Source organism: Thamnophis sirtalis, unplaced genomic scaffold (assembly GCF_051295495.1).
Source record: "Thamnophis sirtalis isolate CommonGarterSnake01/CBP01778 unplaced genomic scaffold, rThaSir2_p1.2 scaffold_1, whole genome shotgun sequence".
Classification (NCBI taxonomy): domain Eukaryota; kingdom Metazoa; phylum Chordata; class Lepidosauria; order Squamata; family Natricidae; genus Thamnophis; species Thamnophis sirtalis.
Window position 1 is genome coordinate 183508552 of NW_028261381.1, and position 27072 is coordinate 183535623.

Genomic DNA, 27072 nt, shown 5'->3' on the forward strand with positions numbered 1-27072 from the left:
GCCCCCCCAGCGCTTTCTTCGCCTTTGCGCAGGCGTGCTCCTTCTTCGGCGGGTTTCATGTTCGCCGGGCGTTCAGTCGGGCAGGCGGCGTCCGCGGAGCCATGACGCGCCTTCTTCTCCTCTTGCTGCTGAATTGGGAGGCCGGTAAGCGGAGGGAGGGAGGGAGGGGGAGCAGGAGGAGAGGACACTCTCCACGCGGCGAGTTCATTCATGCCCCCAAACACGTCCCGCGGCCGCCGATTGGTCGAGCGCCACGTCGGGCCCCGCCCAGCAGGCGGCTATTGGCTGTCCTGCCGCCCCGCCTCGCCACACCTCCTCTGGGCTCGCTTTCCACGCCCCCCGGCCCGCACGTGCGCCGATATCCCCCCTCACTCGCCCCCTCCCGCCCTTTTTCCAAGGTCAGAGGTGAGGCCGTTGCTAAGGCGACCAGGCCTACCTGCCCAAGGGGGAAAGGCGAGCCTTCCTCGAGTTAAAAGACCCCCCCCAAAAAATCTCGGAAATGCAAACTTTTTGCAGCAGCCTGAAAGGCGTAAATGAAATTCTAAAGTTGGGGGGGGGGGAGTGGAGGTGAAGAGATGTAGAATTATCCGCCCCCCCCCCAACCCCAGCTTCTCTTTCCAGGTGCATTTATGCAATATTTGCCTGTCTCGCTCCTGGCCTGGTGCTGGTTATGCCCTCTTTTCATGCAAAGACTCCTTGGTTTGGCTCCTCAGGCTCTTTTCATTGGTCTATTTCAGTGCCTTCAGCCTCTCTCAGGAAGGTTGGACTCCCAGACCCATAAGCCACAGCCAGGGCCCTCCCAATCCAGCCTTCCCCATGGAGGCTTAGGACTCCCCCTGCACCCCACCCCCCAATCCTTTGCATTTCAGACATTTGCCCGGAATGGTCTAGGGGTCTCTTGAGCAGCGGAGGTTGGACTAGGTGACCTCTAAGGTCCTCTCCAGCTCTGTTATTCTGTAAAATTTAATACTTCTGCATCTCCTTCTGCAGATGAGGATGGACTCTTGGCTTGGATTGGGAGGGGGTCTCCTTTGGGCCTTGCCTTATAGCTCCCCCCCCCCCAATTGGCCAAAGGGGGCTAGGACTGCCCCCCAGTTCTTTTAAGCCCCCCCCCTCTTGCTTAGACCCACCCAGGATGCTTTTCCCTCCCCAAAGCATCAGTGGGGAGCAATTAAGCCATTGCAAGATAATTAGCAGCTGAACCTAGTTAGAGATTAAAATGGCGCAGCAAAAGCTTTGCAAGCATTTATTATGTCGTTTCCCCCCCCCCCAAAAAAAGATTGTCTCCAAGGAGGGGGCCTTCACCCCTTCCCCACTGATGCTGGTCCATTCCACCTTTCCCAGTCTGAGGGGCTTCTCAGAGAAGTTGGGGTTTTGCATTTATTGATTGCCATCAAGTTTCCTCTTAGCAACCAAGCCAAGTGGATCCTTCCCAGGGGGATCTCCCTGTGTGCCAATGATGTTTCCAGGGGGGATCTGGGATCCAGCCCAGGACTTTCTTTTAGGAAAAAACCCACATTAGCACAGTAGGAAGACTTGTCCTTGTGAGTTGGCCCAGGATCCCCATGGGAGAAGGCAGCCTGGAAGTTCCCTTAATAAACACCGCTCCACGGCCTCTTGGAGACTCACAACCTCTGGCCGTGATTCCACAAAACATTGTTTTATTTCACACACACCCCAAAAAAACAAACAGTGGTTAGTTAATGATTACTTCCACCGGTAAGGCTCCAAGGTCAGAGTCTCAGGAGATGCTTTCCTTAAGGCAGTGTTTCTCAACCTTGGCAACTTGAAGATGTCCGGACTTCAACTCCCAGAATTCCCCAGCCAGCAAATGCTGGCTGGGGAATTCTGGGAGTTGAAGTCCGGACATCTTCAAGTTGCCAAGGTTGAGAAACACTGCCTTAAGGAACTCATGTCATGTTTCTTCCCAAGCACTTGTAGAGGCTCCTGTTTGAGCAGGGGGCTGGACTAGAAGACCTCCGAGGTCCCTTCCAACTCTCTTATTCTGTGAAGAGCGCTGAAAGAGGGAGGAAGGGAGGCAGATAATATAACGGAATTTGCTCCATCTCTCCATTCCTTCATTTTCTCCCTTCCTTTCTGCCTACAGGCTTCTCCTCCTGCCCTCCTGAGAGCTTCCAGTGCCAAGAGGGGGGCCAGGTGCCGCTGTGCCTCCGCCAAGAGAGGCAGCCCGGATGCCAAGACCACACAAACGGCTGCGCAAGCGTCTGCAGGAATCACACTTGTCGTTGCGGCCACAGCACCGGGCCCTGCCTGCCCTTTGAGCAGTTTTGTGACCAGCGCCAGGATTGCCCCGATGGCTCGGACGAGGCCGTGTCCCTTTGCGCATCCCGGGGGGCCCCGTCCGAGGAGGACGGCTGCGAAAGCGACGAGTTCCGATGCCGCCCGGGGGCCGAGTGCTTCCCGCTGTCTTTCAAGTGCGACGGCCACTCGGACTGTGAAGACGGAGCCGACGAAGAGAGCTGCGGCACGGATTCGCCCGAGACTCCAAGGACCACGCAGATAACCCCAAAAGGTGGGCTGAGCTGTGGTCCGATTTTGGGGTGCCAAACGGTGCTTCTGCTGGCTGGTCTTTCTTTGAATTGCAAGTTCGTTTTATAGGCAATCCGGGAAAAGCTACCTTTTGTGACACCTGCTTGCTAAAGCTGCACTTGGCTTGCTGTTAGTTATATCCTGTATTTCGCTTGTGATTGTCTGCTGTTTATAACTCTCAATCCACCTGGGCAAAGAAATCTCTCAATTAGAAATATACTTTGTACAGCTGGCTGGGAACAAGAGGGGCTCAGGTGTAGCTCCTGGCAATATTTGCAACTCTTATTTTTTTTATTCTGCATTCTGCATTACTTTTAACCGGAAGGAAATTCGCAGGATGGGACTCTGTTGTTTTCCCTGCTGTTTCCTGCATATATTTCCACCCTGGAGAGATTTAAGGAAGTTTCGAAGGTCCCGTGAGAATCCCCACCACCCCCTGCGGGGTGCTTTTCCCCCTTTTCAACTTAAGAGCCGTGCAGAGTTGTGTCCTTGGCACTTGGAAGGGCACGATGCCGTCTCCAGCATTTCCTGGAGGAAGCTGGACAAGGATCCAGAACTGTCAAACAGGTCACACCAAGGTAGATTTAGAATTACTCTGAGATTTCTAGGCATTGTGGGGGAGTTTGCAGAGGTTACCAAATCCCTTTTTTTTTTTTTAAAGAGTTAACAGCACAAAAAACGATGCGTGCCCACTCTTTCTCCAGTTATATTGCTGAAATAAAGAGGAAAAAACAACAGAGCATTTGGGCATGTGGGTTCTGTTCATTCTTGTCTTCCGTGCTGCTGATTTAGGATCAGTTCTTCCGTTCTGTAAATCTGTTACCTTTTGCATCGGGTTGATTTTGAGAATGCTAAGGGGGGGGAAATAATTAAATTTCATCGCTCAGACCGAAAGCTTGCTGTGTTTTGCTGGGGGGGGGGGGGTGTCCTGAATTTTCAGCAGTTCTGCCTGGGCCAGAGTCACCCCAGGGATCCTCTGAGCCCCAGAGGCGTCAATCAACTCAGCCCACTCCCCTTTATGTTCTGACCCTGGCTCTCCCCCCACCCTCCCCCTTTCTTTGGGGTGACTTCTGTTGTCTTCTGCTGCTTCTAATTAATTGGGAAGTTTAATCCAGTATCTCTCTAATCTTAAATGCCTTTAACTCCTAATCCACGCCTGTCATCTCTTAAAGTCGCTGTGGGTGTAAATTGGACTTGACAGCATTCCCTTTCCCAATACCTTTCATTTTTTGGTCTCACTCCCTACCCCGCCCCCCCCTTGCTGTGCCAAATGCCACTTGCCCCACATATGTGCAGACGGGCAAGCATGTTCTGTTTCTCACATGTCCGCTTCAGTGCGTCTTTAAACGTGCCCTGCTCACAGCCTTCCCAAATGCCGCCTTTACCCTAAAACATACCGGAATGTTTTCAGGACACCCCGAGACGTTGACAAAATCATTTCGTTACGAGATGGGCAGCCGAGGAATTTAAGAAACAAGAGAAGTCTGGCAGCATCTGTTCTGACTCCTTTTTTTAAAAAAATTATTTAAAAAGGAACTGCAGCTCCAGGAAGTTCTGCCTTTTCATAAACGTTGGAAAATTAAACTAAATCCTAATTAAATTAAACTAAATGCTATTAAATCCCTTTGGAGGTTTTCCCCACCCTGGACTTAATCTAGCTCTCTGTCTTCCCTTGAGATGCTTAAAATACAGGGGCTGCCTCCCCTCAGGCGTGGGTCTCTTGGCTAAAACGTTCTGATGAATCAGAACTAATATTTAAGGTATCCGATCTTGGCCACTTTTAAGACCAGTGGACTGAAACTCCCAGCATGGCTGGCTGGGGGATTCTGGGAGTTGCAGTCCACAGGTCTTAAAGCGGCCAAGGTTGGACACCCCTAATCTAAAGGTTGCATCTCCAGATCTGGGTAACCCCACAAGTAGCCAGTCCTCATAACCCACCGGTGGGACACTCCGGGACCTTCCGAGGGAGAGGGCAGCTGCTTGTCCTGTCTGCCTGAGACAAAGAATCCAGGGGGAAGGGGCTTCCCACGGAGAATCTGACTTATTTATCGCCTCCCCAAGTTGCGTAACCATTCCGGTTTGGGAAAACTGTCCCAGGCTGTTCCTACTCCCACAAACGTTCCCATAAATAAACTCTTTTCAACAACCTTGAGTTCCTCCCAGGATGTCTGTTTTCCCAGATACCTCAATGAAGCAAAGCGTGGGGGGGGGGGGGGTTGTGTGTGTTTTTGCATCCTGATGCTCTGTTTTGTTTTGTTTCCTGCGTTATGTTTTCCGCCGGGACTCTGCCCTCTGCAAAAGGCTTTCTGAGTTTGATCATGTCTTCATTTCTCAGTGTTTCAACCCCTCCGTACTGCCCCGTCCTTCTCTCCAAATTTCTCTGCAAAGCTGTTTGTGTCTCTTTCATTATTTCTTCAGAAAAATTGTAGTACCCACTGCTTCACTTTTTTTGCCAGTTAAAGGCTGTAGGAATAAAAGTTTTATAGAGATGATGATAGATAGATAGATAGATAGATAGATAGATAGATAGATAGATAGATAGATAGATAGATAGATAATAGAGAGATAGAGAGAGAGAGAGATAGAGAGATAGAGGGAGAGATAGAGGGAGAGATAGATATAGAGAGAGGGAGGGAGGGAGGGAGAGATAGATATAGATAGAATAGATAGATAGATAGAGAGAGAGAGAGATGATAGATAGATAGATAATAGATAGATAGATAGATAGATAGATAGATAGATAGATAGATAGATAGATGATAGATGGATGGATGGATGATAGGTAGGTAGGTAAGTGGATGCATGGATGCATGGATAGGATAGGATAGATAAGAGATGGTAGGTAGGTAGGTAGGTAGGTAGGTAGATAGATAGATAGATAGATAGATAGATAGATAGATAGATAGATAGATAGATAGATAGATAGATAGATAGATAGATGGAAGATAGATAGATAGGATAGATAGATAGATAGATAGATAGATAGATAGATAGATAGATAGATAGATAGATAGATAGATGATGGATGGATGATAGGTATGTATGTATGTATGTAGGTAGGTAGGTAGGTAGATAGGTAGATAGATAGATAGATAGATAGATAGATAGATAGATAGATAGATAGATAGATAGATAATAGATAGATGGTAGGTAGGTGGGTAGGTAGACAGACAGATAGATAGATAGGTAGGTAATTGATTGATTGATTGATAGATAGATGATAGGTAGTTAGGTAGGTAGATAGATAGATAATAGATGATAGATAGACAGACAGACAGACAGAAGGAATGAGAAAAAAGGAAGGAAAGAAAAAAAGGAAGGAAGGCAGGAAAAAGAAAAGAGTCCTGAACTCAGAACACTTAAATGTGTCTCTGTTCCAGTCTCTCCAGCTTTTTCAATGATTCATCCTTACGCCCATCCTACGGAATAACATTCTGTTTTCACAATCTAGTACCAAAGGAAGATGAGGTGATAAGAAAAATCCTAGAATGCGCGAAGGCGGACAAATTGACGAAAGAAATAGAAGGAAAGGAGGAATCCGAATACTATCTTAACTTGGAACAAATGGGACATACAAATTAGTATGGAATCGTATATATAAATAAGTAAAGAATAAGGGGACCACGAACATGAGAGATGAATATACAGACCGATATGGAACTGCTGTTTGATGGGACGTTTTCTTCCTTTGTTGTTTTAATGTGTTTTTGTTTTGTATATGTATTTAAACCAGTGTTTCTCAACCTTGGCAACTTGAAGATGTCCTGACTTCAACTCCCAGAATTCCCCAGCCAGCGAATGCTGGCTGGGGGATTCTGGGAGTTGAAGTCCGGACATCTTCAAGTTGCCAAGGTTGAGAAACACTGTCCTAACCACTGCTGGGGAATTCTGGGAGTTGAAGTCCGGACATCTTCAAGTTGCCAAGGTTGAGAAACACTGGTTTAAAATAAAAATTCTGTTTTCATTTCTTTTTTCCCCCCAGGTGTGTTATATTAACTTCTGTTTTTCCTCCCCCAGAAACTGCAGCCTTGGAGCCGTTGACCATCACTGCCATTGTCGGTGAGTGAGACCAAGCGATTTTCCCCCCAGCAGAATTGGGGAAATTAGCAGGGGAAATCAGCCGGTTCCACTTTTCCGGTTTAGCAAGGCCGAAACGGCCTCACGGAATCCATGGGTACAGTTAGTCCTCGACCTACGACCAGAGTTGAGCCTAAAATCGCCGCTGCTAAGCAAGACAATTAGGAGGCCGGTTTCTGCCCCATTTAGCAACCTTTGTTGCCCCCGTTGTTAAGTGAATGGTTCAGTCCGTAACACGATTGTTCAATGGCTTCCCCGTTGATTTCACTCGTCTGAAGTGAAATCACATAACCTCGGGACAGTGCCACCGTCATAAATACGAGTCAGTTGCTTCAGAAGCTTCTGAATTTTGTTCACATGACCACGGGGATGTTGCAATGGTGGTAAGTGTGAAAAACGATCCCCTTTTTTTAGTGCCGTCGTATCTTTGAATGGTCACTAAGTGAATATTCAGTCAAGGACCACCCGGTCGATTTCCATCAACGTGGCATCAAACACAGGACAGTAAAAGCCACTTGTGGTTCGGTTACGTGCTAGAATACTGTGGAAATTCCTGCTTTTGGGGGGGGTCTCTATGAAAATGACCAACGTTGGTGGGCATCTCCCTCCCGCGGCTATTCCAGGAATGAGGCCAGGGTCAGGGTCCCAAAATAGCACCCAAAAGTAAATCAGAGTTTGAGGCAAAGGATTCCTCAAAGTCCCAATTGATGAATTGGATTGGATTTAGATTGGATTTATTACATTTATATGCCGCCCTTTTCCCCGAAGGGGACTCAGGGCGGCTCACAATTCAAATCAGGGAAGGGGGTACAGACAGGGGAAGAGAGCCATGTTGGCACATCTGGGAAAACCCGAATCTGAAAGCTTCCTGGTTTCCCCCACCCAGTTGAAAGTTCAAGATTTTCCCCCCTCCCACCCACAAGCCCACCTCATGGGCCAATATCCCACTGCCACACTGGCAGGTTCCCCCCATCCAGTTCCGGTCAGGTGCAGAGACGCAGAGCCAAAGGATAATGACCTTGTCTTTCTAGAAAGAATGTTGTTATGGCTACACAGCGCCTAACTCCGTACAATCCCCCCCTCCCATTTCCCCACCATAGAAAAAGGCATAGTAGAGTAATAGAAAGTGTGGCAGGCCAAAGAGCCAAAAGGAAAGATGGCTGACAGCCAGATTCTGACGTTCACTTGTTTTCTCTCCCTCTTCTCTGCCTTTCTTCCAGCACTCCTGATGACCATCGTGGCTGCAGCAGCCGTCAGCCTGTGGGCCTCTAGGAAAGCCAAGCCCCTCCTTGCCCGGCTGCCCCCCAAAGCAGCCTTTAAGCAGCTAATCCTAGTCGAGCGCCCTTGAGATTGGCTGGCCAGCCAGGTAAGCCCCGAATCTGATTGGATGGACGTAGCTGGACTCCTGTCCCTGGGAAGCTTCAACACAGAACCCATGAAGAGCTTACGATTCCTGACCAATGTATCTTGTCTTTTTATGCGCACAGAGAGAATTTGCACTAAAGTCAAATTCCTTGTGTGTCCAATCACACTTGGCCAATAAAGAATTCTATTCTATTCCTCTGTTCTGTTCTATTCCCATATTCTATTCCATTCCATTCCATTATTCTATTTTTATTTCTATTCTATTCCATTCCATTATTCTATTCTATTTCTATTTCTATACCATTCCATTATTCTATTCTATTCTATTCCATTATTCAATTCTATTTCTATACCATTCTATTATTCTATTCTAGTCCAGTCCATTATTCTATTCTATTTCTATTCTATTCCATTATTCTATTTTTATTTCTATTCTATTTCTATTTCTATACCATTCCATTATTCTATTCTATTCCATTCCATTTTTCAATTCTATTTCTATTCCATTCTATTATTCTATTCCAGTCCAGTCCATTATTCTATTCTATTTCTGTTCTATTCCATTATTCTATTTTTATTTCTATTCCAGTCCATTCCATTATTCTATTCTATTTCATTCCATTATTCTATTCTATTTCATTCCATTATTCTATTCTATTTCATTCCATTATTCTATTCTATTTCTGTTCTATTCCATTATTCTATTTTTATTTCTATTCTATTCCATTCCATTCCATTCCATTATTCTATTCTATTTCTATTCCATTCTATTATTCTATTCCAGTCCAGTCCATTATTCTATTCTATTTCTATTCTATTCCATTCCATTATTCTATTTTTATTTCTATTCTATTCTATTCCATTCCATTATTCTATTCTATTTCTATTCCTCTATTCTATTCCCATATTCTATTCTCCCACAGACCCGTTAGATCACACAGGGTCGGCCTCCTCCAGGTTCCGTCCACCAGCCAATGCCATCTGGCTACTACCCGGGGGAGGGCCTTCTCTGTTGCAGCTCCGGCCCTTTGGAATGAACTCCCCGCGGAGATCCGGACCCTCACCGCTCTCCAGGCCTTCCGGAAAGCCGTCAAAACCTGGCTGTGCCGGCCGGCCTGGGGTTGATGAGTTCCCCTCCCCTCTCGACTGGTATGGCCGTATGACTCTTGTGTATTTTAATTATATGTATTGTGTTTGTATCCCCTTTCCCCTTTTGAGTTGTTCGCCGCCCTGAGTCCCTCCCGGAGAAGGGCGGTATACAAATAAATTAAATCTGAAATCTGAATCTATTCTATTCTATATTCCAATACTTATTCCATTCTATTCTATTCTCTCTCTGCCTTCTGTACCTGCTTCCCCCCCCTCCCCTCCTCCCCCCCCCTCCCTGTGTAAATTGCGAGTTTTGCATTGCTTGGGGTCGAACAACTTTTCTTTACGTCCTCTTTTGCGACGCTGTTACTTAATATATGTTCAGCTCGCCCCTCGTGATCTCACAGGCAAGCAGAGATTGACATTAAACACAGTATTTTCTGGAGGTGGGCATTGGGAGAACCTGGCAGTGTTCCAGCTCTGCCCTAACCAGCTTTGCTGCCTGAGGAATTCTGTTGAGTTCAAGTCCACAAGTCTTAAAAGTTGCCCAGGTTGGAGACCCTTTGCCCTAGGCTTCCTCAGCCCAGCTGTTCCAGAAAACCCAGGTGGTTTAATGAGTTTTGCTCTTTCCTTTTGTAGGGAGGCAGAAGGGGGGGAAAATATGGCTCCCCTCTCCATAGTTCTGCTTTGGGGGCACGATGGAGATCCTCAATTATTGCAGGCCAGGCATGTGGCTTCTCATCCAGGAAGCTTCTTGAGTTCTGCAACTGAAGGAGCTCCTTGGAGGCAAGATGTTCATGGAGATTCTCCACCATCTTAAGTCACGATTGTCTCCGTCATCCGGGTCCCGGTTGTCCCAAGGGGGTTTGTTTTTCAAGGGGCAGCTGGTTTTCCTTGAAGACATTTCTCTTCTCATCCAAGGAATAGAATTAGAAGAGAATAGAATTTTATTATTTGTATGCCGCCCTTCTCCGGGAGGACTCAGGGCGGCGAACAATTCAAGGGGGGAAAAGGGGAACATAAAAAAACAAAATACAAATAATAAAAGTAAGCAACAGTCGCACAACCATACATGTCGAGAGGGGAGGGAACTCATCACCCCCAGGTTTTGACGGCTTTTCGGAAGGCCTGGAGAGAGGTGAGGGTCCGAATCCCTGCGGGGAGTTCGTTCCAGAGGGCTGGAAGCTTCTTCTGCTCTGACCATGGTGGAGGGGAAACCCCAAATCCCTTCCCTCTTCCACCATCCGCTCATAACTGAAGGAGCTTCTTGGAGGAGAAGGAAAAACGCCTTCGAGGAAAACCAAAGCTTGGATGGGAAGGGAGACTTTTCAGGGGAAACAACCGGGAAAGTCCAGCTGCCTTTTGCAAAGGCCCCTTTGGGGATTCAGAGCCCAGTCCCCCCACTCTGCCGGCTTCCTCCTCCTCTTCCTCCTCCTCCTCCTCCTCCTCCTCCGGGTGTTCTCTTCGAGCCAGAAAAGCAAAATCCCTCTAAGGAGCCTAAACTCTCGTCTCTTACCTTCCTTTCTTGCAGGAAGTTGCCCCCCTTGCTCCCTTCAAGCGAGGGGACTCCGTCACCCGACCCTCCCAGGAACCCCGGGCAAAAATCCACGGACCTGGAAAATTCTGGCGACCCAGCTGGGACTCCTAGCAGGAACAGAGACACAAAAGCCACATGGCTTGCAAGGCTGTCAACAGACATCCGTCTGCTCTGGAGGAGGAATTAAAAGACGTTGAATATTTAAAATATTATATCCAGCTGCCTCTGGCGGCCTGCTTGAGCCTGTCCTTCCACAGCCGCGTTGCCCCGTGTCTCTCTCCACCAGGAGTCCCTGAGCCCAGGAGCATCTCAGACCAGACCCTGAGCTGGGCTTCTTCCAGCACGTGGAAGCAGTGGGATCCCAGCTCCCTTTCCGGGGGTCCTGGGGTGATGGTGGTGGTGGTTACATTCTCCTGTTGGTGCTCCCCCCGTCCGGTGCCTCCAGGTGCCTTGGACAAGAGGCTCCCCAGAGGTCCCGGGTGCTCTGTCCCTGGAGGTTTTCAAGAAAGGGGCTGGAGAGGCAGACCTCTGTCTGAAATGGTGTAGGGTTGGGGTGTCCAAACTTGGGGACTTGAAGGCTTGTGGACTTCAGCTCCCAGAATTCCCCAGCCAGCTTGGCTGGCTGGGGAATTCTGGGAGTTGAAGTCCACAAGCCTTCAAGTCCCCAAGTTTGGACACCCCTTATGTAGGGTTGGGCTGGGGGTTGGACTAGAAGACCTCCAGGGTCCCTTTCAGGCTCTGCTATTTGGGACGGCTGCCGGGACCCTACTTGTGCAGCACTGGGATTGACCTCTCCTCGTCTGAGCGGGGACATTAAAGATCATTTCCCAACCTTTATGGGGGTCCTGGCTTCTTTTGGAATCTCCGCCCGCTCATTAAAGTGCTCCCCACCCCTTTCTTCAGGCCCCACGTCAGGGTTCCAAATAGCATCCAAAATTAAATCAAGAGTCCGGGGCAAAATATTGCTCAGAGTCCCAATAGATGAAGAGAGCCACGTTGGCCCATCTGGGAAAACCTGAAAGCTTCCCGGTTTCCCCCTCCCCCCCCCAGTTGGAAGTTCAAGATCTTGCCCCCACCCCACCCACTAGTCCACCCCATGGTCCCATCTCCCACTGCCACGCTGGCAGTTCCCCCTCCATCCAGTTCTGGCCAAGTGCAGAGACAAAGGATGACCTTGGCTTTCTAGAAAGAATGTTGTTATGGCTGCAAAGCATCCAACTCCATACAATCCCTCCCTCCCGTTTTCCCGCAATGGAAAGTAGGCAGTAGAAAGTGTGGCAGAGCTGAAGTCCATAAGAGAAGATGGCGTGCAGGCATGGCCCTCCTTCTCCTCCCACCTTTACTCCCAGCCTTCCGTTCAGGCCCGTCTTCCCCACCTGCTCCCATCGTCACACAAGACCTTGAGAAGGACCCCAGCCAGAAAGGCTGCTGTCCTCTGGGACCTCTTCGAAAGCCCGAGGGTCTGCAGCCGTGGAATATCCTGCTAGCCCCAAACCACCCCCACCCCTGAAGGCGTAGTCGTGATCCAGCACCCACCCATCAGTTTTCCAGTCCAGGCCAAAGGGCCACCTTCTTCGAGCATCTAAAGCAGGGATGGGCAACCATGTCCACGTTACGACCTGTGGACTTCAGCTCCCAGAATCCCCGAGCCAGCATGGTTCACACGTTTGGACACACCCAGGTCGTAAGGTTAGCGTGGGTGCCCGCCCCTGTTTCTCGAAGCACCTTAAGCCCCACATCTTTAAAAAGAAAAACTAATTTGGGATAAGACCGGCCCAACCCAACCGCCCAGATTAGCTTCCTGGGTTGACATGTTAAGAGCACAATCGGATTAATGCTGTAAGGAGCTCAGGAGCAGCTGCTTCCACTTCCATCCAGTCCCGTAACTGGGATTCAGTGGCTTTGCGGAGCTCAGCTGGCGGGTGGCACATGAGCTCTAGCAGAGCTGCTAAGAGCCTCCCGGATGGTCCTCGGTGGTTAGTGGAAACCCTGGTCCCCCTCAAGGCTCCAGCCGCGGATGGTGGCTGCAAGAGGAGCCCTCGGCCACTACCATGAGGCCAGCCGCGCCCAGGAGGGCCAGCTTCTCAGCCAACATGAAGTTCCGGGCCTGTCAGAAGTGCTGCCGGACCCCCAACGACGTGGACCTCTTCATCCCCTTCTCTCAGGAGAAGCTTGTCAAGCGGTGGAGTTCCATGGACAATTTGGCCGACCTGTCCCAGGATGGCGGCCGTGACCTGTCCCACCCGTGGGATCCGTGTTTCTTGTCCCTCAATGTTGGAGGCCAGCACTTCTACATCGCCGTCCGAGCGGCAGCCAGGTACCCCACCACCAGGATCGGGCAACTGGCCACCTGCGTGGATCCCGTGAAGAAGCTGGACCTGTGCGATGACTACTCGGTGTTGAGGAACGAGTACTTCTTCGACCGGGACCCTTCCGTCTTCAACTACGTCTTCCAGTTCTACCGGAGCGGCGTCATGTGGGTGCTGACCGAGTTCTGCTCGGCCAATTTCCTGCAGGAGATCGAGTACTGGGGGATCCACATGAAGTACACCCAGCGGTGCTGCCGGATCCTCTTTGAGGAGAAGCACGACGAGCTGGTGGAGTACCTGAAGATCCAGCGGGAGCTGGAGGCCGAGCTGGAGACGGTGGAGAAGGAGGAGCACTTCGAGGGGAAGTTCCTGGGCCGGTTCCGGAAGGCCATCTGGAACCTGATCGAGAACCCCTACTCTTCGACCCTGGCTAAAGTCACGGCCATCTTGTCCAGCCTCTGTGTCCTCTTCTCGGTGGTGGGGATGACCCTCAGCACGGTGAAGGAGATGCAGAGCCATACTGCCAAGCAGGCCATGGAGCACATGGAGACCGCCTGCGCCATCTTCTTCACCCTGGAGTACCTCATGCGGGTGGTCTCCACCTCCAGCGTGCAGCAGTTCTTCCGGGCGGCCTTCAGCGCCATCGACCTGGTGTCCATCCTGCCCTTCTACATCCAGGTCGTCTTCGAGTACCTGGGCAAGGAGGACGCCGAGGACACGGAGGAGCTGCACCAGATGCGCAACGTGGGGAAGCTGGGCAAGGTCCTGAAGCTCATCAAGCTGATGCGGATCTTCCGGATCCTCAAGCTGGCTCGGCACTCCACGGGGCTGAGGGCCTTCGGCTTCACCCTCCGGCAGTGCTGCCAGCCGGTCTGCTGCCTCCTCCTCTTCATCGCCATGGGCATCTTCACCTTCTCCGCCCTCATGCACTCCGTCGAGCACGACGTCCCGGGCACCAACTTCACCAGTATCCCCAACACCTGGTGGTGGGCGGCCGTAAGTCAACCCTCCTCCCCCCCCACAAACACACACCCCTCTTCCCACTCCCTCCCCCCACGCAATCGGCTCATAATAATCGGGATAGCAGAGCTGGAAGGGACCTTGGAGGTCTTCTAGCCCAACCCTCCTGCACAGGGACCCTGGCCTATACCATTCCTGACAAGTAGCTGTCCAGCCTCTTCTTGAAAGCCTCCCGTGATGGAGCCCCCCACCACAACGTCTGAGGGCTTCCTTGTCCCACTGATTGGCATTGTTCCAGCTCTGCCCTAGAACAGGGGTCTCCAACCTCGGCAACTTTAAGGCTTGTGGACTTCGACTCCCAGAATTCCCTTGTCCCACTGATTATTGTCCCCATTGTTAGGAAATTGCTCCTCCCCTTGGTTAGTTTCTATCCTTTGCTTCTCCTGCTGCCCTGGGGAGTAGTCTGACCCCTTCTTCTTTGGGTCCTGGAAGGTTGGTCCCATAGCTTCCCGAGTCTCCTTCCTTGTTCGGCTAGACCAGTGGTTCCCAAACTTGAAACACTGTCCTAATCACTAATGGCCGATTAATGGCTCTGCTGGCTGGGGGAATTCTGGGAGTTGAAGTCCACAAGTCTTAAAGTTGCCAAGTTTGGAAACCACTGGACTAGACATCCCGTCAATGGTTCATCATGCGATTTAGCCCCCAGACCCTTTTTATCTTCTTTGGGGGTTAAGGCTTGGCTCCATCTTGCAGGAGAGTTTGCTTCAGCTCAGGAGGATGTCTTGCTCTTCTCCTCTCCTCCTCCTCCTCCTCCTCCTCCTCCAGGTGAGCCTCTCCACGGTGGGCTACGGGGACACGGTGCCGGAAACCTTCCTGGGCAGGGTGGTGGCCTTCGGCTGCATCGCCTTCGGCATCATCCTGAACGGGATGCCCATCTCCATCCTCTACAACAAGTTCTCCGACTACTACGCCAAGCTCAAGTCCCAGGAGCACAAGACCACCGTGGCCCTCAAGACCCCCCGCAAGCAGAGCCTCAAGGAGAGGCTGTGGAACAAGATGAACCAATGCTACTGAACCCACCACCACCACGGGCAGCCCTGACCCCCGGCTCAGCCCAAGGGAGGTGTCCTCACCACCCTGTGAGGCTCCCCCCCCCCTCAGCTACACCTCCGCCCCATCAGAGAAGTCCCGCCTCCATACCAGGCTGGCCTGCTGGGCCAACGATGCCATCTTGGCTCGCTCGCACGCGGGGCAGCCAGCCGGCCGGCCTCCTCAACCCCTCAACCTGGCCTTCCTTTCCCTGCAGGTGCCTGAAGGGCAGAGATGGGGGGTCAGAGGAGGCTGGTACCCCCTCCCCCACCCGTCTATCCAGGGCTGAGCCACCCGGGCTAAAACTGCAGCTAGTCCTTGACGTGCAACAATTCACTTAATGACCTAGAATGGGTCATCAGCCCTCGCCACGTCCCCGTGATCAGGACGCCTGGCGGCTGACTCTTATTTACGACGGTTGCAGTGCGTCGTGGGGAGAAGCTGGATTCACTGAGCCACGGGGTCCCTGGCTTAACGAATGCAACGATTCACTTAATAACCACGGCAAGGAAATGGGCCGAAGCTCACTTAAAAGTCTCACTTAGCAACCTGCATTTTGGGCTTGGTGGTGGTCGTAAGTCGTAAGGCCCACCTGCACCTGTAACCCCCAACATCTGTTTAACCCTGGACGGTTCAGCTTCCGAAGAGACAGCTGGGAGGCCGTGGCTGGAGTTCTCTGGCAAGGCCCTGATGCCCGAGGGAGCCTCAGAGAGCCCCTGCCCTGGGTTTTCCCTGCCTTTCCCAAAGCAGGCGGAAGGCCTTCAGCTGGCTTTAGCTTTTATCCCGCCTTTGTTATTTTTCATAAACCACTCGGGGCAACAAACCCATCTCCTCCTCCTCTTCCTCCTCCTCTTTTCCCCACCACAACAACCCTGTGAGGTAGACTGGGCCAAAAAAACAGGAGGATTGGCCCAAGGTCTCCCGGCCGGCTTTCACACCAGCTCAGGTGGGGCTAGAACTCCCCATCTCCTGGCTTCTGGCCTGGCACAAACTAGGGCAGGGGGAGGGAGTGGGCAGGTAGAGCCCATCCTGAGCTGGGCTTTGTCTGCCCGGGGATGCCGGTCGGAGTCCCAAGGTCTGCAGCAGAATCGCCCTTCTAAAAAATGGGATTTAGGGATGGTGGCTGGCGAGAGTCAGCCCTGAAGGCTCTTTCAGCCGGCTGTTGGCTCTGCCCCAGCGTTTTTCACCCTGGGGGGCTTTGGGCAGGGGGTTGGACTAGATGACCTACAAGGTCCCTCCCAAGTCCTATTCTGCTCTACTCAATTCCTTATTCAATTGTATTCTGCTCTACTCTATTCCTTATTCTATTCTACTCTACTAGCCTTCTACTCTATTCTACTATTCTACTACTTTACTGTCTTCTTCTAGTCTTCTACTCTATTATTCTACTATATTATATTCTACTCTATGCTACTGCTCTATTAGGCTACTATTCTACTATATTCTATACTTCTACACTACTACTCTTCTACTCTATTCTACTCTATTATACTCTTCTACTACTTTACTCTCTTCTACTATTCTTCTACTATACTCTATTATTCTACTATATTATATTCTACTCTATACTACTGCTCTATTAGGCTATTCTATACTTCTACTCTACTACTCTTCTACTCTATTCTACTCTTCTACTACTTTACTCTCTTCTACTACTCTTCTACTATATTCTATTATTCTACTATATTATATTCTACTCTATACTACTGCTCTATTAGGCTACTATTCTACTATATTCTATTCTATACTTCTACTCTTCTACTACTTTACTCTCTTCTACTACTCTTCTACTCTACTCTATTATTCTACTATATTATATTCTACTCTATACTACTGCTCTATTAGGCTATTCTATACTTCTACCCTATTAAGATGGGTGGAATTCCCCAGCCAGCCTCGCCGTTAAAAGATTTGCCAAATCGTCCCAGGGAGCCTCCAGGAAGGGCCTCTTTCCCCGTCTTTCCAAAAAACCCTCCTCCTCTTTCCATCCCCTCTCCACCAAACCTCCCCGATTTTGCTTACTGGGAAAATGCCAGGTGGTGGTGCCAGCTGAGACATAGATAACGTCTATTCTCCTTTCCGTGCCCAGATGAAATCTTCAGCATAAGGCAGTGTTTCTCAACCTTGGCAACTTGAAGATGTCCGGACTTCAACTCCCAGAATTCCCCAGCCAGCGAATGCTGGCTGGGGGATTCTGGGAGTTGAAGTCCGGACATCTTCAAGTTGCCAAGGTTGAGAAACACTGTCCTAACCACTGCTGGGGAATTCTGGGAGTTGAAGTCCGGGCATCTTCAAGTTGCCAAGGTTGAGAAACACTGGCATAAGGGCTGCTGGACAGGGAACACACACACACACACACACACACACACACAGAGGGGGGGGAGTTTCAGGGCTCCACCTGTTACCTGGCCAATTCCAGGGCCGGTGGGAAGAAACGGAGATCCGGGCGCAAGGCGAAACACAGCCACAAACCTTTCTGCAACCAGCTGGAAAGAATTTTGCAACCCCACCTGGCCTGTTGGGGGAGACGGAGCTGCGCCTCTCGCTGCCCCGGCCTCTCCTCAGCCCCCCCCCCTCACTGGCACCCCCGCTTGGCACTCAAATGATCCACGCCACCAGATACTTGGAAGCCGTTTGTGTTTAATGCGGAGACGACAAGGAGACACTTGGCAAAATCATCACAAGTATAAAAGACAAAATATTTACAAGTCTCGGTGCCCGGACAGTTTCTCATTTATATACATACATACATACACACACATATTTATAGACATTTTATATAAATTAAAAGAGTTTGGCTATCTACAGTATAGTACATTCCACAGGGCGCAGTTCCAAGTTGGGGGCAATTCGAACACGCAACTTTTCTCCCCAGGATCACGGCATCCACCGCTGCACCCCGAATCTGGAGGAGCCCAGGTGGAAGTTGGAGGCTTCCCTGTTTGGTCCCAGCAGCCGTTTGCTCTTCGGAGGTAGACTGCTGCGGAACAAGGAGGCTCGGCTTGTTTCCCGTGGACGCTTAGCTGCAGCGAACCCCAAATATATTTTCTCCTTTTTTTTTAATAGCAATAGCAATAGCAGTTAGACTTATATACCGCTTCATAGGGCTTTCAGACCTCTCTAAGCGGTTTACAGAGTCAGCATATTGCCCCCACAGTCCGGGTCCTCATTTAACATAGATAGATAGATAGATAGATAGATAGATAGATAGATAGATAGATAGATAGATAGATAGATAGATAGATAGATAGATAGACAGACAGACAGACAGACAGACAGACAGACAGACAGACAGATATATAGAGAGAGGCAGAGATAGATATAGAGGGAGGGAGGGTGGGAGAGATAGAGATAGAGATAGATAGATAGATAGATAGATAGATAGATAGATAGATAGATAGATAGATAGCAATAGCAGTTAGACTTATATACCGCTTCCCAGGGCTTTCAGCCCTCTCTAAGTGGTTTACAGAGTCAGCATATCGCCCCCAAAAACAATCCGGGTCCTCATTTTACCCACCTCGGAAGGATGGAAGGCTGAGTCAACCTTGAGCCAGTGAGATTTGAACCGCTGAACTGCAGATAACAAGTCAGCTGAAGTGGCCTGCAGTGCTGCATTTAACCGCTGCGCCACCTCGGCACTTAATCAGTGCTGGGACTAGCTAACATCACGAATAAGTCGGGCGCCACCTTTTAAATCAATTTCAAAGCCGGGCAGGATGGTTTTCTTGTGGCAGTCAGTTCCACGGATTCAGTGAGCTTCGTCTTGGCTCTCCTCGGTGGCTAGTCTCTTCTTCCAGCAGCGGGTGGGCAGCAGAGAGAGTCCAGGCTGCCTGCCTTTGCATGCATCAGGTGGGATGATCAAAGCAAGACCCCCACCCACCCACCCCCGCACCCCCACCCCAACTCCTCAATCCACGTTTCTAGAAATCCGGGGGGGGGAAAGAAATTGGACTTGCGCCACAGAAACGGTTTCATTTGTGTCCTCCAAAATTCACCCAAAAAAATTTATTACAGGATTGTCCATTTAGGGGGGGGGGGGCTCCAACTTTGCAACATTAAGACCGTCGGACTTCAACTCCCAGAATTCCCCAGCCAGCAAAGCTGGCTGGGGAATTCTGGGAGTTGAAGTCCGACGGTCTTAATGTTGGAAAGTTGAATACTTTGGGTTCGCGGAGCAAAGTTCCCAGCTGTTGTTCCCCCTTACAAAGCAAGGTTTGGGTGTGGTGGGAGGGGCCATCCCTGCGCCAGCCTCCCCCTCTCCCCTGCCTCCTCCCCTCCTCCCGTGCTCGGGGGCAGGGGGCGGGTGTGGCGGCTTCAGTGGCATCCGCAGCTGTCGGCCACCATCCCGTCGTACTGTTTCAACACCACCGTCTCGTCGTCGTCGAAGTAGAGCAGGTTGATGGAGAAGAGTTTATCCGGCACGCAGCAGGGCGTGTGGACCTCCGGGTTGAGCTTCAGGGCGTGCATGATGGACTGGACGGTGGCGTGGTTGGTGGGCCGCATGCTCTGGCCCAGCGGGAATCGGCAGGTGCCCTTGCAGTAGTAGGCGTTGTAACCATGCGGCGAGATGATCCAGCCCGTCCAGCCGATCTCGTCGAACTCCACCGGGAGCGGGTAGCGCCGGCAGGGCAGGGAGCTCTCGGCGGAGCGGGGGCCGCGGGTCCGGTTGGAAGGGGCCTCGGGGAGAGAGGGCAGACCTGAGGAGGGGAAGTGGGGGGACGAAGAGAATTGGCTCAGCTTCCCCCACTCAGCATCAGCCTATTGTGGAGGGTCCCAAGGGAGTGTCCGGTGTCCCCCACTCCATCCCCAAAACGCCTGGCCGCGGGTGACTCACTGGGGAAGCCGCTGGGCAAGGCAGCTGCCCGCCGCCCGTCATCCGTGAACAAGACCAGCATGGGCTTCTTGCTGGTGTGGTGGTCCCTGCCCGAGGCGAACTGTACCACGTGGGGGTCCAGGGGGGCCCCTCCCAGGCCCTGTACCGTCACAAGGAGACCCTGGTTGCTGCTCTCTTCGGCCACCCAGTCGCGAACCTGGAAGGAAGGGAGGATAGGTTGGCATCCCGCTGGGCTCAAACGAGTGAGCCAAGCCCCAGTCCAAAGCCCCCCCCCCTTGTTCTCAGCCCCCCCCCCAATGCACATATAGGTGGGGGCATCAGTTGGCATCCTGCTGGGCTCGAGTGAGCGAGCCAAGCCACAGACAAAAGCCCCCCCACCTTGTTCCCAGCTGGCCGAACGCAGGGGCACCCAAGCCGCCTCCGGAATGACCCCTCGGAGGGAGGCACTCACCGCCTGTGTGATGGAGAAGACCTCCCAGCCGAAGCCCTGCAGGGCCAGCAGCCGGGCGGAGAGCAGCTTCCTCCCCTGGGGGGCTTCCGGGTGGTCCTTGTCCAGCACCTGATAAACGCTGACCTGGGGAGGAGATTGAGAAACCGGGGGACGGGGGGTGGGGAGGAGGAGATTAGACGAAGCCCTATGTGGGGGGGGAGGATAACCCCAACCCCCTCCCCAGCAGCCGTTTCCCCCTGTGGACTCAGGGCACTCTGCACATGCTCGCCTAATCTGGTCTCCTCTCCTGAAAAAGGGAGGGAGGGGGAAGGGAGAGGGGGAGGAGGAAAGGAGGGAGGAGAGGAAGGGGGGAGGGAGGAGGAGGATGGGAGTAAGGGTTGAAGAGGAGGTTAGAACGGAGGGGGAGGAAGAGGAGGATGGGAGCGGGAGGGGGAGATATCCCTCAATAGACAATAGGAGCAAAGAGAGCCTCCATTGCCAGGGGCAGTCTATCTCGGAGGGCCAGGAGAGTGTAGATGGGAAGCCATGACTGAGATCAAGATGCCCTCAAGATGCAGCTGGCACCAGATGTGGGGAGAAGGGGCAGCTCTCTGGGGAAGCTCCGGGCCCACTGATTCCGGCATTAGAGTTCGGGGAACGGGTGGGGTGGGGTGGAAGGACCCACAGAGGCCTGGCAGGACCAGCGGGCAGTCGGGAGCCTCTCCGCTGGGCGTCGTCAAGAGTGCCTCTGGGCATACCTGGCAGTAGTGCTGCCTCTGGAGGGCGGCCCCTTCGGCCCCCCTGGCCCGCAGCTTGAAGAGGTGCAGCTCGGCCGACAGCACCACCTCGTTCTTGGCCACGCTGGAGAGCAGGAAGAGCAGCTGCATCCGGTCGCCGTGAGCTGAAAGGGAAGGGCAAGTTGGCACTGGGCACCCCCACACAACAACCCTGCCCGGTAGACCAGGAGGAGGAATTGGGCGGGTGCTGCAAAGTTGAGGAAGGGGGCAATTTTAATGCAGAAAGGGATCGAATCTGAAGCGTCTCAGCTGGAGGGGGAATTTGCTGCCCAGTCACACACACACACACACACACACACACACACACACACACACACACACACACACTCGGAGGGAGAAAGAGAGAGAATTAGAAAGACAGACTGAGGGAAAGAGAAAAAGAGAGGGGGGAGAAAGAGAGAGAAAGACAAAAAGACAGAGAGAGGGAGAGGGAGAGAGACAGAGAAAGAGAGAAAAACAGAGAGAAAGAGACAGAGAAAGAGGGAGAGACAGAGAGAAAGAGATAGAGAAAGAGAGAAAGAGGGAGAGAAAGAAATAGGGAGAGGGAGAAAGAGAGAGAAGCAGAATGAAAGAGACAGAGAGAAACAGAGGGAGAGACAGAGAGAAAGAGATAGAGAAAGAGAGAAAGAGGGAGAGAAAGAAAGAGGGAGAGAGAAAAAGAGAGAAGCAGAATGAAAGAGACAGAGAGAAACAGAGGGAGAGACAGAGAGAAAGAGATAGAGAAAGAGAGAAAGAGGGAGAGAAAGAAAGAGGGAGAGAGAAAAAGAGAGAAGCAGAATGAAAGAGACAGAGAGAAACAGAGAAAGAGACAGAGAGAGAAGGGGGGGCTCCAGGATTTTGAGATGCTTTGTCAGTTGCCAACTCCGGGAGTGAAGTAGCCCCCCACCCAACAAAAGACCCCCCCTCCCTGGCCTGGGCATAGAGGCAGCTAGTCGGAAGGGACTCCAATTCCCATCTGAGGCCCTCCAGGGAGAGCCCAGCTCGGTTTGGTTTAAAGAGAGAATCGGCTAGCTGGGAAGGGGGGAGGGCAGCTTAGAAGACCTTCTAGATGGCCTTAGGCATCCCCACCCCCCAAGCCTCTCAGACTCCCCGCAGCTGTGGTGGGGAATCACGGAATAACAGAGCTGGAAGGGACCTTGGAGGTTTTCTAGTCCAGCCCTCTGCTCAAGCAGGAATAGCGACACCCTTTCAGACAAAGGGTCCCCCCCCTCAAAAGGAGCACCCCCAACTTCTGCAGGGAAGCCCTTCCCAAAGAGGGAGTGGGGAGAAAGAGAGGGTCAGGGGCTTCTCCAATGCCTGCCCCACTGCTCCCTCTTTCTATTCTGGGTTTCCCAGTGGCAGCCCTTGGAATTAACCCCCCAGGCCTTCCCTCCTGTCACCCCCCCTCTTCAAGCAGCAAAGCCCCCTCCCCTCCCCAGGGACTCACTCCTCTCCAGGAAGCTGCGGACGGTGTTCCCTTCCAGCAGGTGGGGGTCCTTGGTGACCCCGTCAGCGTCGGCCACGGTGTTGTAGAGGTCGACCATGTACTGGGGGGGCTCCTTGAAGTAGAGGGGGGGCTGCGGGGGTCCTTCGATGCCAAAGACCTCCAGCAGCTGCTTCAGGGCCTGGTCCCGGGTGTCTTCGGAGTCTTCTTCGGAGCCCCAGGTGGGCTTAGCAAGGCAGGCAGGTGCCCAGGTGAGCAGCAACAGCAAAGACAGGAGCTTCCTCATCATCTCGGCTTCTGGGATTCCTCAAGAGGACTAGCTCCTCTGGGCTGGCCCAGGCCCCCTTTATACCCCCCCAGCAGAAGGGGCAGGGGCTGATGGGCCATCAAGGAAGGGCAGGGGATTAATGGGCCCCGCTAACAAGGTGCAAAGCATCCCATCAGCTGGGTCCACACCTGGCAGGGCTGTGGATTCCTCAGGAGGGACACCCCCCCTCTTCCAATTGGGGTGGGGGGTGGGCTGTGTGTTTGTGGTTGGGGCTCAGCCGGCAGGAAGGAGTGGGGAGAATTCGCCCCCCCCCAAACACACAGGCCTCCCCAAAGAAGTTTATTGAGGATGGGAGGCTGTCAGCCAGATGAGTTGGCTCTCCGCAGGGGGCTAACGGGCATCTAATGGGGAGCAGTGGGGGGCCATTTGCAGACAGGAATTAGAGGCTTCTGGGAGGGGGGGAGAGGGGGAGATGCCCTCCATGGAGCAGCGCCCTTCAATGCTGACCCTCCTGGCTGGGAAGAAAGCTCTCCCCCCCCCTCTCTCTTTCTAGGCACCAGATGTGAGCAGCCCCGATGATGCAATTTCAGCCCTGCACCCCCAGCCCAAGAGGGGGTGGTGGCTGGGGGCACGGGAGAAATGGGGGGGCTGCAACTGAGCCCCCTTGGAGGCCACACAATGCCCAGCCCCTGTGCCAAGGGCCTTTTGAAAAAGCACAACATGACATGGAATTTCAAGAGTTCCTGGCCCCCCTTGGAGCCCCATGTTTTATGGGAACTGGGGCAGCTCAGAGGGCCCCTGCTTCCCTCCACAACCTGCCCCCAATCGCTTCTCCCCCTTTTCCTGGTCTTTTTCAGCAAAGGCGGAGGCCGGATAGATGACCTCTGGTTACTCAGGGGTGCAAGCAGCTTTGACACCCCTTGGTTTGCACCGAGCTGAGCTGCAGCCTTCATGTCTGAAAAGTTCTTAGAACTTTTTCCCTTCCTCATCGGATCCTCAGCAGCACCCAATCAGGACAGAGCTAGAAGGAACCTTGGAGGTCTTCTAGTCTGACCCCGCACCACCCCCCTCAAGCAGGAGACCCTTTGCCACTTCAGACAGGTGGCTGTCCAAGTCTCTTCTTGAAAACCTGCAGTGTCGGAGCACCCACAACTTCTGGTGGCCAGCAGTTCCACTGGTTAATTGTCCTCACTGTCTGGAAATTTCTCCTAAGTTCTAGGTTGCTTCTCTCCTCGATTAGTTTCCACCCGTTGCTTCTTTTTCCCTGCCTTCAGGGGCTTTGGAGAATAATTTGACCCCCCCCCCCTCCTCTTTATGGCAGCTCCTCAAATATTGAAACCCTGCAGTCTTCCCCCCCTCCCCCAATTCTTATTTTCTTTAAGCTGCTAGTCGAACTCAAATCCTGCAGCCGTCCTTCTTCTTCGCCTGTTTCCGCCTCCGGGCCTTTGAGAATCTCCGTTCTTCTTCTCTGCACTTTTCCCAAAGTCTCAACATCTACATTTGTAACGTGGTGACGAAGCCTGGGTGCCGTATATATTCCAGCTGTGGCCTTACTAAAGATTTACAAAGCGGTGCTAAGACGTCACCTGATTTTGGTTCTGTTCCTCTGTTTATACAACCCAGGAATGTATTCGCTTTTTTGGCTGCTGTCACACACAGCTGGCTCCAGTTGTGGGTCTGGACCGAGTTCTCCTGTCTCCATTACTTTCTACAGGGGTTCTTTTTAAAAATATGTTCTTAGCACCGTCTCCGGCCCCAGGAGGCTTCGGAAACGGGCAGCCTTATAAGTGTAATACGTTGCAATCCGTTTTCCTGCAATTTCTTTGTCCATCCTTCCTTCCTGCCCCCCGTCCTCTCTACCCAAACCGTGCCCTGCTCTCCAGAGCATATTTCAACCCAGGGTTGCTGCCCCCCCCTTCCCCCCCCCCACATCTGCAGGGCTTCTCCAAGGCCAGGTCTCAGGTTCTCAGATGAGACCCCCCACCCACCCAGAAGACATCCCTTCGCCCTGCATCCAAGGGCTGGTTTTTATTCCTCTTGGCCAACACCATCTGAGGAGCGGGGTGGATTAGATGACCTACAGAGTCCCTTTCCAGGTCTGTTATTGTATTCCATTCTATTCTAATTAAATTCTCTATTCTCTATTCTGTTCTATTATTTTATTCCATTCTATTATTTTATTCTCTATTCTATTCTATTCTATTCTAATTACATTCTCTATTCTCTATTCTGTTCTATTATTTTATTCCATTTTATTATTTTATTCCATTCTATTATTTTATTCTCAATACTATTCTATTCTAATTAAATTTTCTATTCTCAATTCTATTCTATTTAAATTCTCTATTCTATTCTTTTATTTTATTCCATTCTATTATTTTATTCTCTGTTCTATTCTATTTTATTCTATTCTGTATTTTCTTTTCTTTTCTGTTCCTTATTCTATTCCTGTTCTATTCATTATTTAATTTCATTTCATTATTTCTTTTCAAATTTCTGGGTGCTGGATCTGCCAACCGATCAAGAAGGGAGATTGTACTTTTAGGAAAATTGTTCTCCCCATTCTAAGCTCTTGGCAGCTAGGAAAGACTGCCAAGGAAAAAACCCCCACATCCCCCCCCAAAAAAGGGGGGGACAGGAAAGAGCCAGCTGTGCCCAGTGACTAGACTGGGTCTCTCTCTCTCTCTCTCTCTCTCTCACACACACACACACACCCGATGAAGACCCTCTTCTGTAAGACTACCTACCCCAGGAGGGGTGGTCTGGGTGATGGACGGAGAAGGCCTTCCAAAGGGTGGGTGCTTTCGAAGGCCTTCTCCTATGTTGGAGAACCCTTTGTCTGAAGGTGGTGTAGGGTTTCCTGCCTAGGCAGGGGGTTGGACTGGAAGACCTCCAAGGTCCCTTCCAACTCTGCCATTCTGTCCTATTCGCCTTGGCTTTCGCTTGCTTTCATCCTGATTCAGTGGATTTACTCATGGTTTTTAGCCCTGTTGTAGAACCTGCAAGTGAGAGTTGCTTCAATGGGAGACTGGCGCCTGCTGTATCAATGGGTTTAATAAGAAATGAGGGGGGGTTGGGAGGGAGGGAGGGATGTATATTAGGCTAAAATCTAACACGAGGGGTGTTAGATTTTAAAGTAATACGATTGCACATGTATACTGTCTTCTCTTATTATTATTTTTTAAACTAAGATATGTTAAGTATATTGATATGGAAGCATAAATACCATCCACATAGAATGGAGTTTGCTCAGAAGCGGAAATACACCAATGAGAGGAAGAGTGGGAAACAGAAGGGAGATGGGAAGAGAGGAGAGAGGGGAAGAGGGGAAGATGAGGAGAATAAGGAGGAGTGGAATGAAGAGAGAAAGATGGGAAGAGAGGAATAGGAGAGAGGGTGAAGGGGGAAGATGAGGAGGATAAGGAGGAGTGGAATGAAGAGAGAGGAGAAGGAGAAAGGAAGGGGAAGTAGAGTAGGAAAGGATGATGGAGGGAAGAAAGGAGGTAGGAGAGAGGTAGAAGAAAGAGGTGTATGGAGAGCAGAAGAGCCAATAATGGGTTTTTATCTTTCTGGGCGTTGATGACAAGAGGAACCGATGTAATTACTACTTAATACAATAGGATACTGGCTATGGAATAGTATGCATGTGATTGTATGTTATGAAAATGGAAAATAAAAAAAGTATATTTTGAAAAAAAAAATGATCAATAAGACTTGGGGAGGAAGGGAGGGTCTTGAGGCTGCAGGCGCCCCCCCCCCCCGCCCAGCCTGACCTTCGGCCCAAAGGTTTTTCTCATCTCAGGCTCACTGAAGAAACCCCAAAGCGGGTGGTGGCCCCTGTGGGGCAGGGGGTGGGGGGCCCTCGGTGGCGCATTCTGGGCTGCAAACTCAGCCATCAGCCCCGGATTAAACCTGGAGAAAGAGCCGGTGTGGATGGAGAGCTGGACGTGGGTGACCCCCCCGTGAAGGACGGGGGCACTTTGGGAGGGGGCGAGAAGAGCCTCCCTGCCCCGTCCTCCGTCTTTGCAGCCCCCCAAGGAGGAAACGCAGCCCGGCTGGAGTTGCAAGAGCAAAACCCCTTTTTCGCTCCGTGATATGATTGTGTCTGGGACGCCAAACAGGCCAGCTGGAGAAATTTTATTCTTGACCCATTTTATTTCTTTATTTGTCCTCTTTCCAGGGTGGTGGAGGGGCTCTTGGGAGGGGAGGGGGAGGCCGCGGCTGTTGCCTTCATTTCTTTTCGCTCCAGAGGTGGGGCAGCCTGGCGTCTCCCGAACGTTTGGCTCCACATCTGCACATCTGGATGACAAAGAGGCTGCGCATCTCCCCAGTCCGGCTTTG

At 51.5% G+C, this 27072-nt stretch overlaps 3 protein-coding genes across 3 annotated transcripts; 2 read left to right on the forward strand and 1 right to left on the reverse strand.

Moving 5' to 3' along the window:
- Nucleotides 1–10830, forward strand: CD320 (CD320 molecule). The gene is made up of 5 exons (XM_087703417.1): nucleotides 1–144; nucleotides 2108–2533; nucleotides 6568–6609; nucleotides 7848–7993; nucleotides 10613–10830. Exons 1-4 carry the CDS (start codon nucleotides 102–104, stop codon nucleotides 7973–7975), a joined length of 639 nt encoding a protein of 212 aa, XP_087559543.1. The 5' UTR covers nucleotides 1–101; the 3' UTR covers nucleotides 7976–7993; nucleotides 10613–10830.
- Nucleotides 10831–12349: 1519 nt separating this feature from the next.
- Nucleotides 12350–16171, forward strand: LOC106553981 (potassium voltage-gated channel subfamily V member 2). Its single transcript, XM_014072577.2, has 2 exons — nucleotides 12350–13923; nucleotides 14713–16171. Exons 1-2 carry the CDS (start codon nucleotides 12670–12672, stop codon nucleotides 14959–14961), a joined length of 1503 nt encoding a protein of 500 aa, XP_013928052.2. The 5' UTR covers nucleotides 12350–12669; the 3' UTR covers nucleotides 14962–16171.
- A 3122-nt stretch (nucleotides 16172–19293) lies between these two features.
- On the reverse strand, nucleotides 19294–22752 carry LOC106553980 (bone morphogenetic protein 2-like). Its single transcript, XM_087706059.1, has 5 exons — nucleotides 22467–22752; nucleotides 21002–21144; nucleotides 20265–20387; nucleotides 19800–20009; nucleotides 19294–19656 (listed from the first exon to the last, which is right to left on the reverse strand). Exons 1-5 carry the CDS (start codon nucleotides 22750–22752, stop codon nucleotides 19294–19296), a joined length of 1125 nt encoding a protein of 374 aa, XP_087562185.1.
- Nucleotides 22753–27072: the final 4320 nt, after the last annotated feature.